This window comes from Penicillium diatomitis (assembly GCF_028827545.1).
Source record: "Penicillium diatomitis strain IBT 30728 chromosome Unknown utg000002l_segment0_segment0, whole genome shotgun sequence".
Taxonomy (NCBI): Eukaryota; Fungi; Ascomycota; class Eurotiomycetes; order Eurotiales; family Aspergillaceae; genus Penicillium; species Penicillium diatomitis.
The window spans coordinates 2160124-2174496 of NW_026623174.1; the positions used below are offsets into that span (position 1 = coordinate 2160124).

The window sequence follows — 14373 nt, forward strand, 5'->3', positions numbered from 1 at the left end:
GTAGTTCGGGAATCAAGAAGGGAGTGGACTTGTCGACATGGCTATTATCTGTGCCTCGGTCTTGATTCGCTCAGGGTTCAGAAATACTGGTGGTCAAGGCCCAGAGCCAGCCAGCCATGTGGTGTTTGAGAAGGCGGCTCTGCTTTGAAAAGATATTATTGTTAGTCCCAAAAAGAATGTTGCCGCAACAGCAGCAGCGACCCCCCCTCGTCCGATCGCCCGTCACTACCTCGAGAGCTTAAGGGATCGAAGCGCGTCACGATCAGGCTGTCTGCTGTGCTGCCCTTTCCCTGGAAGCGTTTAGAGTGATCGCATGCGATCAGTCATCACTTACTTGTTCAACCGCAAGATATCAAGCTAAATAGTGAAAGTTCGAATATCAGCAAGCCCGACGAATGCCTAATGCCTAAAGATTAGCAACGCCTAGAATCATCACGTGGTGGGCCCGCAATGCTTCAAGTGTGGAGACCTCGAGCTTTGATGTCGGGCAAGCGCGGAGTTTGAATGAGTTGGGCACTCGACCGCCCGTCCACATTCCATTCCCGATCAAGCAATTTTCTGGATACTGCTTCGTTTCAACTACCAACACCCCTATCGTGAATTTCATATCAGTAAGATCCTAAGATGTGCACCAGCGACCCGGTGATGAATTATGACTTAAGCGAGTCAAAGCACCTTAACTTATCGGACAGCGACCAAGTATCTCGAGAATCCGGCGACAGTCTATCCAGCTACCGAAACTACTACTGTAAAGTTGTGAACAGCGAGATCCATTTCCCCTGAATCCTAAAGTCTCGGCCCCGGAAGACATCCCGTCGAGCATTGGCCACAGACGGTATATTTCGCGCAAACGGGAGGATCCTTGGAGTCTAAAGCGGTCTGCGTGGACATCTCGCCCCTCGCGCAGTAGTTTACTAGCTTGGTAGTTAGTAACTTAGTAGTAGTAGTAGTAGTAGTAACTAGTTACTAGTTACTAGTTTACTAGTCCGTCCCGCTATCTTTGATCCTGCTTGTTCCCTAGCAAATGGCCGTTCTTTGGATGATCCTTCGGCTACTGTAAGTATCACGATCAGTCCATGGAAGGATCACACAGTGGAATAACTCAAGGCAGTAGCAATTGCGGTGGCTTCTAATCATACTCGCACATAGCTACGAGGGCCCGCGTGTCCTGGTTCGCAAAAGAACCTGGTCTCGTGGCCAGCATGTTTCAGAGATCATGCGATTGGGCTCGATGCCATCCATGCATCAGATACAGAGCCTTTGTGTTTACTTGAGTGGTACATAGACTAGTAACATAGTACATGCTTACATAGATGGTTCCAACTTGTAACTACCCGGTAAGTTATATCACGTTTGAGAGATAAAGCATTGTCTGGCTGCTGGAATGCACATGCCGATCACCAAAGTGATATGGAAGACCTTGACGGTCATGGATGATGAGAAGGCCCATACTCCATTTGAGAACATTAGAATGGAGTGGATGGCATCTCGAGGGCCGGGATGGTTTTTATCAATTGAAAAATAAGACGGCGCCTGAAGCGAAGAGTGGCTCTTGAATGAATATGAGATATGTTGCTAACCATAAGTCGTAAAGTGGGAAATTCAACTGGCGATTAGTGAGGATTCCCTCGTGTCTCGGAGTATGACCCTTGTGTCTCGGAGTATGAGAAGTCGCCAGCAACAACTTTTGAGGTAGGCACAGACGATGAAGGTGTGGTCGCTGGAACAATCCCACACGAGACAAAGCAAGGGGTAATTTCCTCCCCGGAGTACAATGATTTGCGTCAGGCTCCGAGTCGACCAACACCCCGGCAGGCGGTGACAAGGAAGCAGAAGAGGAGTAGCTCTCCAATGCTTATTTGTTGCGCGCAGCTGCGGCGTCAGCAGTCAGTTTCAGTGCGGCGGGCGCATCATCACGAGGCATGTACAGTTCCACAAGCTACGCGATTTTCCCCACGTGTTAGCCGTCGTCATTCTCGTAAAAACAGAAAACCATCTTGGGGTTAATGTAAGAACCTCACCTGCAAACTTGTTGGGTTGTTGAATTCCTGATCAGCGAAGAGTGCGTTCAACTCGTCACGAGTCTTGATGCGACGGGCCTGATAGCCTGCGTCCGCGCCGAACACCTTGGGAATAGCGGCATAGTCCCAGGTCTGAATGTCATTGTAGGTAGCATCCCAGCCGTGGATGTATCGCTCGATAGTGTAGCCCTCATTGCAGATGACGAACCTGTATAGACGGAATCATCAGATGGTGTACTTCGCGAGCCTCGTTCAGGGATCTCGAAACACTTACACAATGGGATTGAGCTTGTTGCGAAGCATCGTGCTGAGCTCTTGAATGGTAAGTTGGGCACTTCCATCTCCAATGAACAGAATGGTCCGACGGTTCTTTTGCTCTTTGGCCGCGAGAGCAGCACCTTGGCACGCGCCCATGGAGTAACCAATGCTTCCCCAGAGCACCTGGCTGATGGCAGTCACATGTGCGGGGAATCGGGTATCCCAGATACCAAAGTTGGCAGTGCCAGTTTCGGTGATGACAATATCCCGCTCCTTGAGCCACTGACCGACCGTAGGCCACAGCCAGGCGTGGGTAATGGTCTGACTCGATGAATTCTGCTCACTGGCCGGGAGTTTGTTGTTGATGGGGGGGCTGGAAGTGACGTTGAGCTTGCCCATGCGCTCTACCACCTTGCGAAGGACTCCCTTCATGTTGACATCGGGATACTCGGAGTATCGCACGCGCACGTAGTTGCTGTGGAAGTCGATGGTGTTCAGCTGGCCAATTCGATAGGTGAATCCGGCGGTGTTGAAATCAGATTTAATGGCGCCAATGCTCAGGATCAAATCGGAGGACTCGACTACCTCTCTCACACCCGGGTTGGATCCGTCTCCAGCATAGACACCTCCAAAGTTGGGGTATGTTTCATTCACAGCGCCCTTGCCCATGGGGGCAACAAAAGTGGGAAGGCCAGATGCCTCGACAAGCTTTTGCACTTCTTCCATGGCCCGGTGGCGAATAGTACAGGCGTCGACCAGAATGACAGGGTTCTTCGCTGCCTGCAAGTATTTCAGGACCACATCCACAACGTAATCCTCCTTCTCTGGGTCGTTCTTGGGGATGGACAAGTCGATTGGCTGCTTCAGACGATCGCCGTTCACCTTGGCCTTGATCATGTCTGTGGGAAGAGTGATGTAGACTGGCCGACTGCGGATCCAGCACTCACGAATGGCGCTGTCGATAAGCGTGGCTGCATCACGAGGGTCCTTCAGGTGGGCAACGTAGCAGGAGATTTCCGCATTCATCTTATTGAAGACATTGAAATCGCCATTACCGAGCGTGTGGTGCAGCAACATGCCATCTTTCTGTGATCGAGTGTTGGGCTGACCCACGATGTGGACGATAGGAACATATTCCGAGTATGCGCCGGCAAGGGCATTCATGGCCGAGAGCTCTCCCACTCCGAAGGTGGTGATCAGAGCGCTGATTCCCTTCACACGAGCGTATCCATCGGCGGCGTAGCCTACCAGAGGAACCTTGGTGAGCTAGGTGTCCCTTGTGATGGGGGTTTGGGATTAAGACTTACCAGCATTGAGCTCGTTGCAGTTTCCAACCCAGTCTAGACCACACTTTGGCAGGTAGTCGAGCGCGGCAAGATTGTAATCGCCCGGAACGCCATGTACAGCTCGAATGCCGACCTCGTACAAACGACGAAACAGGTACTCGCTGAGGTCCATGGGGTTCTCCAGCTCCTGGGTAGCAATGTCCGTGGAAGTCATCGTGAAGGTGATGTTGGCACGGTGTAGTTGGGGAAAGAAAGAGCAAAGTTGAGCCACAGAGTGTTGGAAGCTGAATTAAGTAGCGGAGGGTTGGGCGACATCTAAACCAGGTGGGGTGAGCAAACTGCCTATTTCCTTCTCTTGCAGCAGAGTGACACCGGGCAATCGGAATAACGGCCGAAGACAAAGTAGGACAAACAAGATCCCCGGTCGATTGGATGATGTGTAAGTTACTTCTTTGCTACTAGTGACGGTACCTTGCTACCTACTGTGCTTGTCTTCGCCAGATGCTCTGATGCGGCAGAGTCGGACAACGTGATCTACGTCATTCTACGGCACGGTTGATGTCATGCCACACTGTACTTACCTGTGCGTGTCATCGTCTGATTTTCACTCTTCAACAAAGAATGATAAATGTGGACTGGGCTGAAAGCAAGAATAGATCGCAGATCTGATGAGACTATGAGCCGACAACCTCTCGGATCAGCTCGGGTCGTGAATCATCGAGCAGCGAGTGAGGGTGGCTCCAGGCCGGCCGGTTCCAAGCGTGTTCGGTATCGGGTCAACCTCTCCGTGAAATTGTGAATACCTATTCAGCCCATGGAAGTACGATATCCATCTCCCAGCCACACTGCGATCGGTCAGTGAGACACGACCTTATGGTGTATATCATCATCCCCAGTGGATGAGCTTTAAACCCAATTGCTCGACACACAAGCGGCTGCGGGCTTATTGGCGACCTTGGTAGCACTCTTTTCAAGTCAATAAATTCTCGTCGATAACAGACTTAGGTGGAAACCGTACCCGCATTTGGGCAGGGGAATTTGGCAAAGGAAAGAATCGATCGCAAGTCTAGATCGAAACCACGATCCCAAGCATTCAGTGGCACATCAGGGGAGAGCCATCTATCACCGAATAAGCACCTGACTTCGTGGACAGACCCGAGACGGAAGATCGACCTGCTGCGACCGATGGGACTCCAATGAGCGCCTCACGCCACGAGCTACGGAAGGAGCAGTGGCTCACGGCCAGGAACGGCAGTGAGCTTTCTCTTATCAGGTGACTTAAGGCCGGTCATTGTCAATGAGGCTCGGAAGACAGGGAGCAAATATCTCCAGCGACAACTTAGACAGTGCGACTAATTACTAGATTCGACTAGACCTAAGCTCATTCGTTGTCGCTGGAAAGTATCAAAAGTCAATCACAATATTTTAACACCTGCATCAAGAGGATTGAGACATGTAAATGCTACACAAAGTCTCTCCTCCCAGCTTGGTATGCTGTAGCCGTAGGTTGCGTAGCCTCAGGAACCGTGACTATCCAAGACTCCAATGTGTCCATAAGTAGTAAGTAGTAAGTAGTAAGTAGTAAGTAGTAAGTAGTAAGTAGTAGTAGCCAGCCTGTCGCTTGACTCATTGTGGCCGCAATCGCTCGTCGTACGGGATCGCCGACTCCACCCCACCTTTACCCTCCCCGCCTATCAGGGTATCGCGGAAATTGAGTTTTGAACGTCAAGAGGAAACCGATCAAAGCTCTCCCACCGACTGCTCTTCACATTCGCTCCATGTCCGGAGAAAAGCGTAGTATGTCTGATAATGCCAACTCGTCTGCCAAGCGCCAGAAAGGCCAAAAGGCACGTGTCATCTTGGTTCCATGAACTTCTGGTCATGTGCCACTAGCTCCAGGAGGCTGTCAAGGAATAAGCATGCAAGTGACAAGTATCGACGAGGCTAACTGGATCATTGAACAGAGCGGGAAACCCGCATGGCAAAATTCGGGTCGCAAAGTCAACATTGAAACCGGCGATGTCGGTGTAATTGTGACTTGCGATATGGGCAGAGAGGGAAAGTGTATTGCAGAGACTTTGGATCTTTTCTCACAGGTTGGTCTGCCTTGCGCCCTTTATGCCCAGTCAAAGGGGCCGTGACCAGGGAAACAGAATCCAATGCTCACCTCACAATGCTGTTCCACAGGCCCTGGAGAAGTCCGGGCAGCTCAAAGATACAACGGGAGATGACGATGAAGAGGAGGATGATGAAGACATTGAAGCTCAGATCAAAAGAGAGCTGGCTGGCTTGAAGCCCAACAAGGACAAGAAAAAGCCTTTTGAAGCAGTGCGTCTGGAGATGCCCTGCGGTACGTGTCTTTGGCGAACCTGTCGTCCATCCATATTCAAAGCATACAGTGCAACGTCTCAGCTAACGTCACAACAGTCATCTTTGTGCGACTGGACAAGTCCATCGACCCAGTAAAGCTTGTCCACCGGCTTTGTACCGAAGCACAAGCGAGTCCAGATCTGAAAAAGAGCCGATATGTGAAGCGAATGACCCCGGTGACTGAGGTCCGAAAGACCTTGAGTGTGGATGTCGAAGCCTTTGCCCGGCAGATTCTCAAGCCAGTCTTCCACTCTGGAGGACCACCCAAGACGGTGAGTCGTGGTGGCTCAACTTGCCAGTTTGATGGAGACGGAGATGGAGCCTCCCTTATGACAGCAAGATGAGTTTGTTGGAACTCTTCTGGAAAGCCGATCAAATTAATACTAATACAGTCTGTCGCACGCAGTATGCTATCCGACCCTCTGTGCGGGGCAATAACAAATTCCACCGGGACAGTATCATCAAGACTGTCGCCGATGTGGTTGGAAAAGAACATCCGGTGAACTTGACAAATTACGACCACATGATCTTAGTTGACGTCTGCCAGGTTAGTCTAGCACAAGAACTCGCCGGAGCCTGAACTGGAGGTTAATTTGCTGACTTCCACATAGAATATCATTGGTATGAGCGTTGTGGACGGCGACTATGATCGGTTGAAGCGGTTCAATTTGGCCGAGATTTACGATCCAGGTCCGAAAGCAGGATCTGCGGGCGAGGTCAAGACTGATGCCAAAGCACCGGCCGCATAGATCACCTGCAGACTTGAAGTGATCAGAGGTTGGCCAAGTGAATGCGAGATGAATATTCTAACTGTTTCTCCACGGCCTCTCATCTGCATTCCTTCATAAGCAAACCGTGAGTATGTTTTCGTCTTAATTTTGAAGCGCTTCCGGTTGGTAGGGACCCCGTAAGCTCGGTATGAGTCGCTGCTATACCTTCTATTGGCTCGTTGACCAGAGACAAAGCCGTGAGACTCTGCAAAGTGCCTCATTTCCTCCGCTAACTCTGCATTATACGTGCATGGCACTTGTGTGCTACTATTCGCTCTGGAAAGTAAACAGGTCCAAACTCACTTAAACCTGATGGAACTCAGACGGGGGCACATGCGACATCATCAGTCTAATACCCCTACTCTCCAAATAAGCACAGAATTAAATGAGTCCCCGGATATCTGCTTGCCGCCCGTCTGTCATCAATGGCCTACACTGCTGTCATTTTAATCCATGTGTAAGAACAGAGTCCCGAGTGTGAGGCTGGCTGTGGAGCGTCTTCGTCAGTTTTGATAACACCATGGGGCCCGCACCATCAAAAGGGTACACCACCACAGTACGGTGGTAAGTAGGAGGTACCTGAGTATCAAAAGATAGTACGCTCGGGGAGTCCTGCCTATTACGGAAAAGGGACATCCACTAGGGGATCAAGAGGGGAGCAGTACTAACTCACGGTGACGGTAGTAGTAGTGTTCATTTGGAGTGCTGAAGCTGCCTGGCCATTGGCGCCAGACCAAGGGATTACTGACTACTGAGTACTGACTCACTACTACTTGATCTCACTTGAATCCAATGCATGGAATTCAGTTAGTGGAAGCTCAGCTACCTGTTACTGATGCCCAGCACTCACAAATCATGTGACATCCGACTCGGTAGTGGCTGGATCTTTCCAGTCACCATGAAGGAAGCGAACATCTGCCTGTTTCGTTGATCATCAGGCCAGGTCACAAGTAAAGAACATTCTGTCCGTGACTCTCTCGGTAGTGAAAGGGCCTTACCCTCATGTAGTGACCAAATACTCAATCTCACTTCTACTATACTTGGAAGTTTGAGGGGAACTGGGGGGATCTCCACTGCGAGAGCTGGAATCTCGGCAAGCGCCCCGTTTCATTGGCGGCCAAAAGCTCGGATACCGAGAGTGTCTTTAAGCGGGATCCTTAGGCGAAAGACTATCACGGACCGTCACGCCGCGTCCCCCGTCCCGCTATACTCTTCCAAGTCAGTCGAGAAGCATCTTCGAAAATGATGATTCACGGCTCATTGGTCTCTCGGCATCTGTCAGATCAAGCTCCCAGATATGGTCGTCCTAGCGTCTGTGTACGCCGAGGTGTAGCCTCGTGGAGGCGTTGATGCAGAGCTGGCCAAGCATGATGATCACTCATCTCTGTGAGGAAGCATGTGGAGAGAGACAAGGCGACAGGGCGGAGCCCTCTACAGTCAAATGCCTCTGTGACGCTATCAGTTGCCAATTTGAAAGGCTACAAGCTACCGGGCTTCACTGACCTGTCACGAGCCATCAAACCGGGCGGAAATGGACCCTACCTATGGTCTTAGACCGCGATCGACTACACACGATGTGACCCGAAATCGACGTGAGAGAAGACACAGGGCATGCCCCCACCGAATCTCGCGTAAGACAACCTACAGTAGGTCCATGTCATGGTCCACCTGGGGCCTGCAACCACAGACTTGGTCCGGCGAAACATCCTTGCGCTGTCAATCCGGCATCGACTGGGCACTTATGCGATTCGAAGACTTCGATTAGACATGGAAGCCTTCGCTTGCCTGTCTGGCACTTCTGGAAGCTCGCTTACCATGTGTCTATGCTTGCGCCTCTGTTATCCTATTTCGTCGAATCAGACTGTGGACAAGCTTTGCAGCTGTCCCAGCCATTCGCTCGGGGGCCATGTAGCCGTGTCAGTATTTCCCGCTTAAAGGGCGGCAACCCTGGGATGATCGACCTCGATATAACCCCTGTTGAAATGCTCAGCCATGAGTAGTCACGTCTTGTCTGTCCAGAATCAGCACTAAATGTTGTGCTCACCATCATGGGCCAGTCCGCTGTGACGAGATGCTCTTCACGCCCATGTTCGAAGACTTTGAGCATGTCTCCTTTACTTGACGGTGTCTTGAATACGCAGACATACGAGAGCGCTCAGTTGAATGCTGTCATATCGTCCCTTTTCCCTTCAAGTGTGCGAGTGCAACAATCCGAAAATATCAACGGCCACCTCCACGGTTTGCGCCGCCTCACGCTCACCAACGGTCTCCGTCTCTTTTTGAAGAGCTCCCCGTATCCAGGAACCCCGCTGCTGCGACATGAGCGCTTGTGTCTGGAGACGGAAGCGCGTGTTCTCGCTCTTCTGGGCCAAAGTGCCAATCCGTGTATCCCCCGGCTCTATCATTATCGCCCCAGCGGCAGTACTCTTGGCCCATCTCTCTTGCTCCGTCAATACATGGAGGGATCCAGTCTTTTGGACATTGAAGGCCTGTTGAATACCCGTGAACGCAGCGAGGTGGACCGTCACTTAGGATTTCTCGCTATGACCATCGGCCAGAATGTGGCACCAAGATTTGGTTCTTTGCAGCAGGTTGCTCAGGGAGCAGGCAAAACATCATGGCGGGACGCATTCTGTGCGCTACTGGAGGGTGTATTACGAGACGCTGAGGACGTGTTCATCAATCTACCTTATGCCGAGCTTCGTCATGAAATACTTCGACAGGCGCCCGCCCTGGATGAGGTCATTCTGCCTCGGCTCACAATTGTCAGCTTGGGGCGGCCAGCCCATGTTCTGTTGAATGAACAGTCCAATCAAATATCTGGAGTGGTGGATTTGAGCAGCGCCTGCTGGGGGGACATGCTCATGGCAGAGATATTCGAGAGGCCGACTTTTGCCGTCGTCGAAGGCGCGGGATTACCTTTGGTTCGAACGAAAAGAGAGAGCATTCGTGTGTTACTGTAAGAATTTCACCTTCTCCAGCGCAAACGGATCGTTTCTTGGACTGGCCAGTTCCTTTTCCGTCGCGAGGAGCTAATAGTTCCAATTTTTCTAATACAATCGCAGATATTCATGCTATCGACTTGTTTGCCAAGTCACAACACAGTATTATCGAAACCGGGACGAAGTAGCAGAGTTCAATGCCCGGCGACACTTGACCTCAACTCTCATGGACTTGGCCGCGGTGGATTTTGTTTGACTGAAATCACGATCTCCTTTGAACATCGGACCATGGCCGCAAGCTGCTTTTGGGTCCGTAACAGAACGTAGCTCGGTTGAAGCTCGGTTGAAGCTCGATATGATTCGCTTGCTACAAATCTCATCCTCGCATACATAAGGCAATGATCGACCTCGCCGTTTTCTACATATAGAAACCAGAATATTGGCATTAGATTAGAAGTCACTTAAGATTTCCTGGAGTTTGTGTCGTATTAGCGAGGAGCAGTGCCGAATCTGCCGATCCATACTTGTATAGCCTTCGTTATAGCTCGCAGATCCATTAGCAGGCGTGGGCAATCAGGGTCCTACCCTCTCACAGTAGGTGACTACGGTGTCACATTAGATATCTGGGTGCGTACCTACTCTCCTAGTAGTATAGTACCGGTCATGGTAATCATAACGTTTATAGAAGAGAGTGTGCGAATACAGTCTCCTAGTTTATCCTATCGCATACGATCAACTACAGCCGTTTTCGTCGGCCGGGAGTCAGACCACGTGCCGCAAGCCACGGGAGCTCACTTGGGTTTCGAATAATGCGATATGCAGTTCTCACGGCTCGATAGGATCTGCGCCGCTGTGGTCAGACAAAGCAAGAAGCGTCCTTAGTCTTACTGACGGGGCCTTCGTCGGGGATATGCCGATAGGGCGGGAAGCGGGGCAACCCCATTTAGCCTCTCCGCCATGTCGTCAGCCCTGAACGATCCACTTCCGCGGATACTTCGACAGCTTCTTTAGATTCTTTTTCCCCCCTATATGTCAGGACACACTGTCATCTGCTCCCACTAGCCCAGTGATGGCGCACTTACTGAGAGGTAAACAGGCTGGGATTCAGCGAGACTTGTCTGAGGGCTTGTCCCCTGAGCTTTTCGGAATTGACGACGTATGTTCTTGGCGCTCTAGGCATCCATGTGACGAAGAACAAGGCGACAGGGGAAAATTTCTGACAGTTGGCCTTTTCAGTTTGCACGATGTGGGATTAACTCGCAAATCAGTGCGATTGCATACGACCCGGTACAATCCTTACTGGCGGTGGGCACCAGCGATACTTCCTTTGGAAGCGGGCAGATCTATGTTTTCGGGCAACGACGGGTTTTTGTGGTCTTCAGCTTCCCCCGCAAAGCATCGGCGAAGTACATCCAGTTCTGCGCCGACAAGCTCATCAGTGTGGATTCAAAGAATGAAGTCTGCATTTTCTCTTTAGAGTCCAAAACTTTGGTCACCTCTTATGCGCCGCCAGGCCAACCCACTGCGCTAGCGACGGACCCGAGTCTCGAGTATGCTTTCATTGGATTGTCTAATGGTCAGTTTCCCTCGCCCGGGCTGGTCAGGTACTACCTAGAGAAAGCTGCATGTTGACTGTGTCTCAGGTGAAACTATTGCCTATGACCTTGACAGAGAGTCCTTGACGCCGTTCAAAATTCCGAATCTCTGGTTGGAACAAAATCCCCGTTCACGTTTCAATCCAGTTGTTTCCTTGGCCTTCTCAACACGCGACATCGGCAAAATCCTGATTGGATATCCGGAGGGTGCGGTGACGTTCTCTTTCAAACAGAATGTCAAGCAGAAAGTATTCGTGTATGAGGTTCCAGTTGGGGCCCCTGGAGGAGACTCTGAAATGCCGGCTGCGGGAGTACGTCGACCAAGACTGACCAATGCGATCTGGCATCCGAACGGCATATTCGTTTTGACCGTCCATGAAGATACTAGCCTCGTGTTATGGGACTCAAAGGATGGCCGAAAACTTCATGCGCGCAGCGTCGACACTGCGAATGTCGATCAAGCTGGCACGTCTGGACGGCCTAGCTCGGTTGACGGCTTTTCTGGACCGAAGGAGCCCATCACAAAAGTGATATGGTGCGCGAAAGAAAATCCCGATGATACTGGACTTCTCATCGCAGGTGGAAAATCGATGGCCGACCCAAACAAGGGCTTGACGTTCTTGGATATGGGACCAACGCCAAATTACGCGACTTCATCGTGGCAAATACTGGCAAGCTATTTCGAACGACCTCGCCGTATTGTTAACATTCCCATTCCGCCTGCTGCTCAAGCCGTAAACATTTGCCTCATTCCTCGCTCCTCGCCATACTTCGCTGGTGCTCACGATCCCATCGCCCTGCTCGTCGTCCTCTCTTCTGGCGAATTGGCTACGATGAGCTTTCCTTCTGGGCATGCTATCACGCCCACAAACATGCTTCATCCTTTCCTGTCCTTCGTGCATCCATTTGTGAACAAAGTAACCCTCACGCCTGTCGACCGGAGTGCGTGGCTCGGGCTTAAAGAACGCCGGGCTCAAGGGCCAAAGTTTGTCCTGGGAGGAGCGGAAGCGAAAAATCCACTGAAGCGTTTCGAGAATCGAAATATTCTTTCCACCGCACATGCAGATGGAACCGTTCGACTGTGGGATGCTGGTCACGACGATGAAATCGAAAATGGCGAGGCAATTCAAGTCGACCTTGCGCGGGCAGTCGGCCGTGTTGGCAATGTGGAAGTCACCGAAATGTCCCTTGCTAGTACGACAGGCGAGTTTTCTGTTGGTCTTCGCAGTGGCGAAATTGTGGTTTTCAGATGGGGCAACAGCGCGTCTATCGGCAATGAGCAGCCTCCCGGTGTCAATCAGGGTCCAGGAACTTTGACTCCCATCAAACACAGAGTCGACCCAGGCTTGAAGACCGGCATGCTCCCTCTGACCTTGCTGAATATGCAGCAAGGACCGGTGACTGCTTTGAAGCACAGTCAGGTTGGCTTTGTTGCGGCAGGCTTCGAAGCAGGCAGTGTAGTAATCATTGATCTTCGCGGTCCCGCAATTATCCATACTGCGCATCTGTCTGAGCTCCTCAAAGCGCCCAAACGCGGCAGCTTCCTGAAATCACGAGCTACGGAAGAGACCCCGGCAGAGTGGCCGACCAGTATCGAATTTGGTGTGATGACTCTGGAAGGAGAAGGTATGGACCTAAAAAGGCCCCTTAGTTCTGCACTATCAGCCCACTTCAACTTTACTGACCGTCAAATCGCAGACTACTCTAGCATATGCTGCTTTGTGGGAACCAATAGAGGCAACATGGCCACCTTCAAGATTCTCCCCGCATCGAATGGTGCCTACTCAGCTACGTTTGCCGGGTCTACCGCAATCGATGACAAGATCATCAAGATTATCCCTATCGACGCGGCATCTGGAGGCCAGGCCATTGCCACTCCAAATGCAGTCGCTGGGCTGCGGACCAGCGAAAGAATCAGCGGCGTTGTTGTTGCTGTGACACCCTCGAGTTGTCGGGTCTTTAGGCCCGCGACAGCCAAGGGGGCTCACAAGACCTGGGATGACTATCTTTGCGACACCGCCGCCGTGGTCAAAGTAGAAGGCCGTGGTTACAGCTTGGTTGGCCTGTTCGGAGATGGCAATGCACGCGCGTTCTCTTTGCCGGGATTAAAAGAAATAGGATCTGCTCGAATTGACTACATCGCTGACATGAGACGGCTCTCTGAGGCTTGCATCACACCAAGTGGTAACGTACTGGCATGGGTTGGACCTTCAGAGGTTGGCCTGTTTAACGTTTGGGGATCTGGGCACAAACTGTACGCCGAAACCAGTGTCATTGCTCATCCGTGGATTCCGATGTTGACCGATTTCGCAGAGCCAAGTCGCAAGATCGTCTCTATGATCGAGAGAAAGTTGTCCCCCCGCGTCCCACCATTACGAATATTCAGTGGATTTCTGGAACACAATATGTATCGCCAGCGGACATGGACCTGCTCAGTACGTAAACTCAAACGCCCCCAGCCTGGCACGAACAGGCCGCATCAATGGTGCTCTGATCTAACCTTTCCCACTAGTCGGTGGTCCCGATCGTCCACCATCCAAAAGAATGATTGAGCAGATGCGTCTCGAAGAACAACAACGCCGTCAAGCCCTCCGCGAAGGTCGTGCAGCACCCTCAGAGCCCCAAGGGAATCAAGAGGGTTACCTAGCATACATGTCACGTCAAGTGCAGGAGCGAACTGAGCGACTTGGGCTTGCAGGCGACTCGATGGACCGATTGGAAGAAAACAGCAGTAACTTTGCAAGCGACGTGGGCAAGTATATCCAGAACCAGAAACGGAAAGCTGTCTTTGGAGGTAAGTCATCTGTCCAACTAGGGTGAGTCGGGAGACCTAGACTCTCCCCGGCTCCCCCTTGCGTCCCTGGACGAGGTACGTAAGATTGATCAGCGTATTGACTTTTCCATCCTTTCACAGCCCTTGGTTCCAAGTTTGGCTTTTAGATCTCTCGCTTAATGGAGCAATCGCTGGATAGGTATTTCGCGCTGCCCTAGCATGCACTTTTCAGTCTGTGCGGGCAGGCACGAAGAAACCCGGACGTGGAAAAAAAAATATGACATGCATCTCCTTACATTCAGACCATTTCGACAGACTGCTGCCATTAGTGGAAGGCATCTGTCTGCCTGGCCTTAGT

General features: G+C 51.4%; 4 protein-coding genes across 4 annotated transcripts; 3 read left to right on the forward strand and 1 right to left on the reverse strand.

Moving 5' to 3' along the window:
* Nucleotides 1-1855: 1855 nt before the first annotated feature.
* N7539_001855 (alpha-keto acid decarboxylase family protein) lies at nt 1856-3779 on the reverse strand (the record flags this gene model as incomplete). Its single annotated transcript, XM_056931458.1, has 4 exons — nt 1856-1939; nt 2022-2229; nt 2296-3523; nt 3587-3779. 4 exons carry the CDS (start codon nt 3777-3779, stop codon nt 1856-1858), a joined length of 1713 nt encoding a protein of 570 aa, XP_056793489.1.
* Nucleotides 3780-5484: 1705 nt separating this feature from the next.
* Nucleotides 5485-6684, forward strand: N7539_001856 (THUMP domain-containing protein; the record flags this gene model as incomplete). The annotated part of the gene is made up of 5 exons (XM_056931459.1): nt 5485-5661; nt 5753-5915; nt 5993-6207; nt 6342-6482; nt 6547-6684. The coding sequence occupies 5 exons, from the start codon at nt 5485-5487 to the stop codon at nt 6682-6684; spliced, it is 834 nt and encodes a 277-aa protein (XP_056793490.1).
* A 2126-nt stretch (nt 6685-8810) lies between these two features.
* N7539_001857 (phosphotransferase family protein) lies at nt 8811-9668 on the forward strand (the record flags this gene model as incomplete). Its single annotated transcript, XM_056931460.1, has 1 exon — nt 8811-9668. One exon carries the CDS (start codon nt 8811-8813, stop codon nt 9666-9668), a length of 858 nt encoding a protein of 285 aa, XP_056793491.1.
* A 1048-nt stretch (nt 9669-10716) lies between these two features.
* Nucleotides 10717-14182, forward strand: N7539_001858 (uncharacterized protein; the record flags this gene model as incomplete). The annotated part of the gene is made up of 6 exons (XM_056931461.1): nt 10717-10803; nt 10884-11223; nt 11291-13496; nt 13556-13677; nt 13755-14036; nt 14157-14182. The coding sequence occupies 6 exons, from the start codon at nt 10717-10719 to the stop codon at nt 14180-14182; spliced, it is 3063 nt and encodes a 1020-aa protein (XP_056793492.1).
* Nucleotides 14183-14373: the final 191 nt, after the last annotated feature.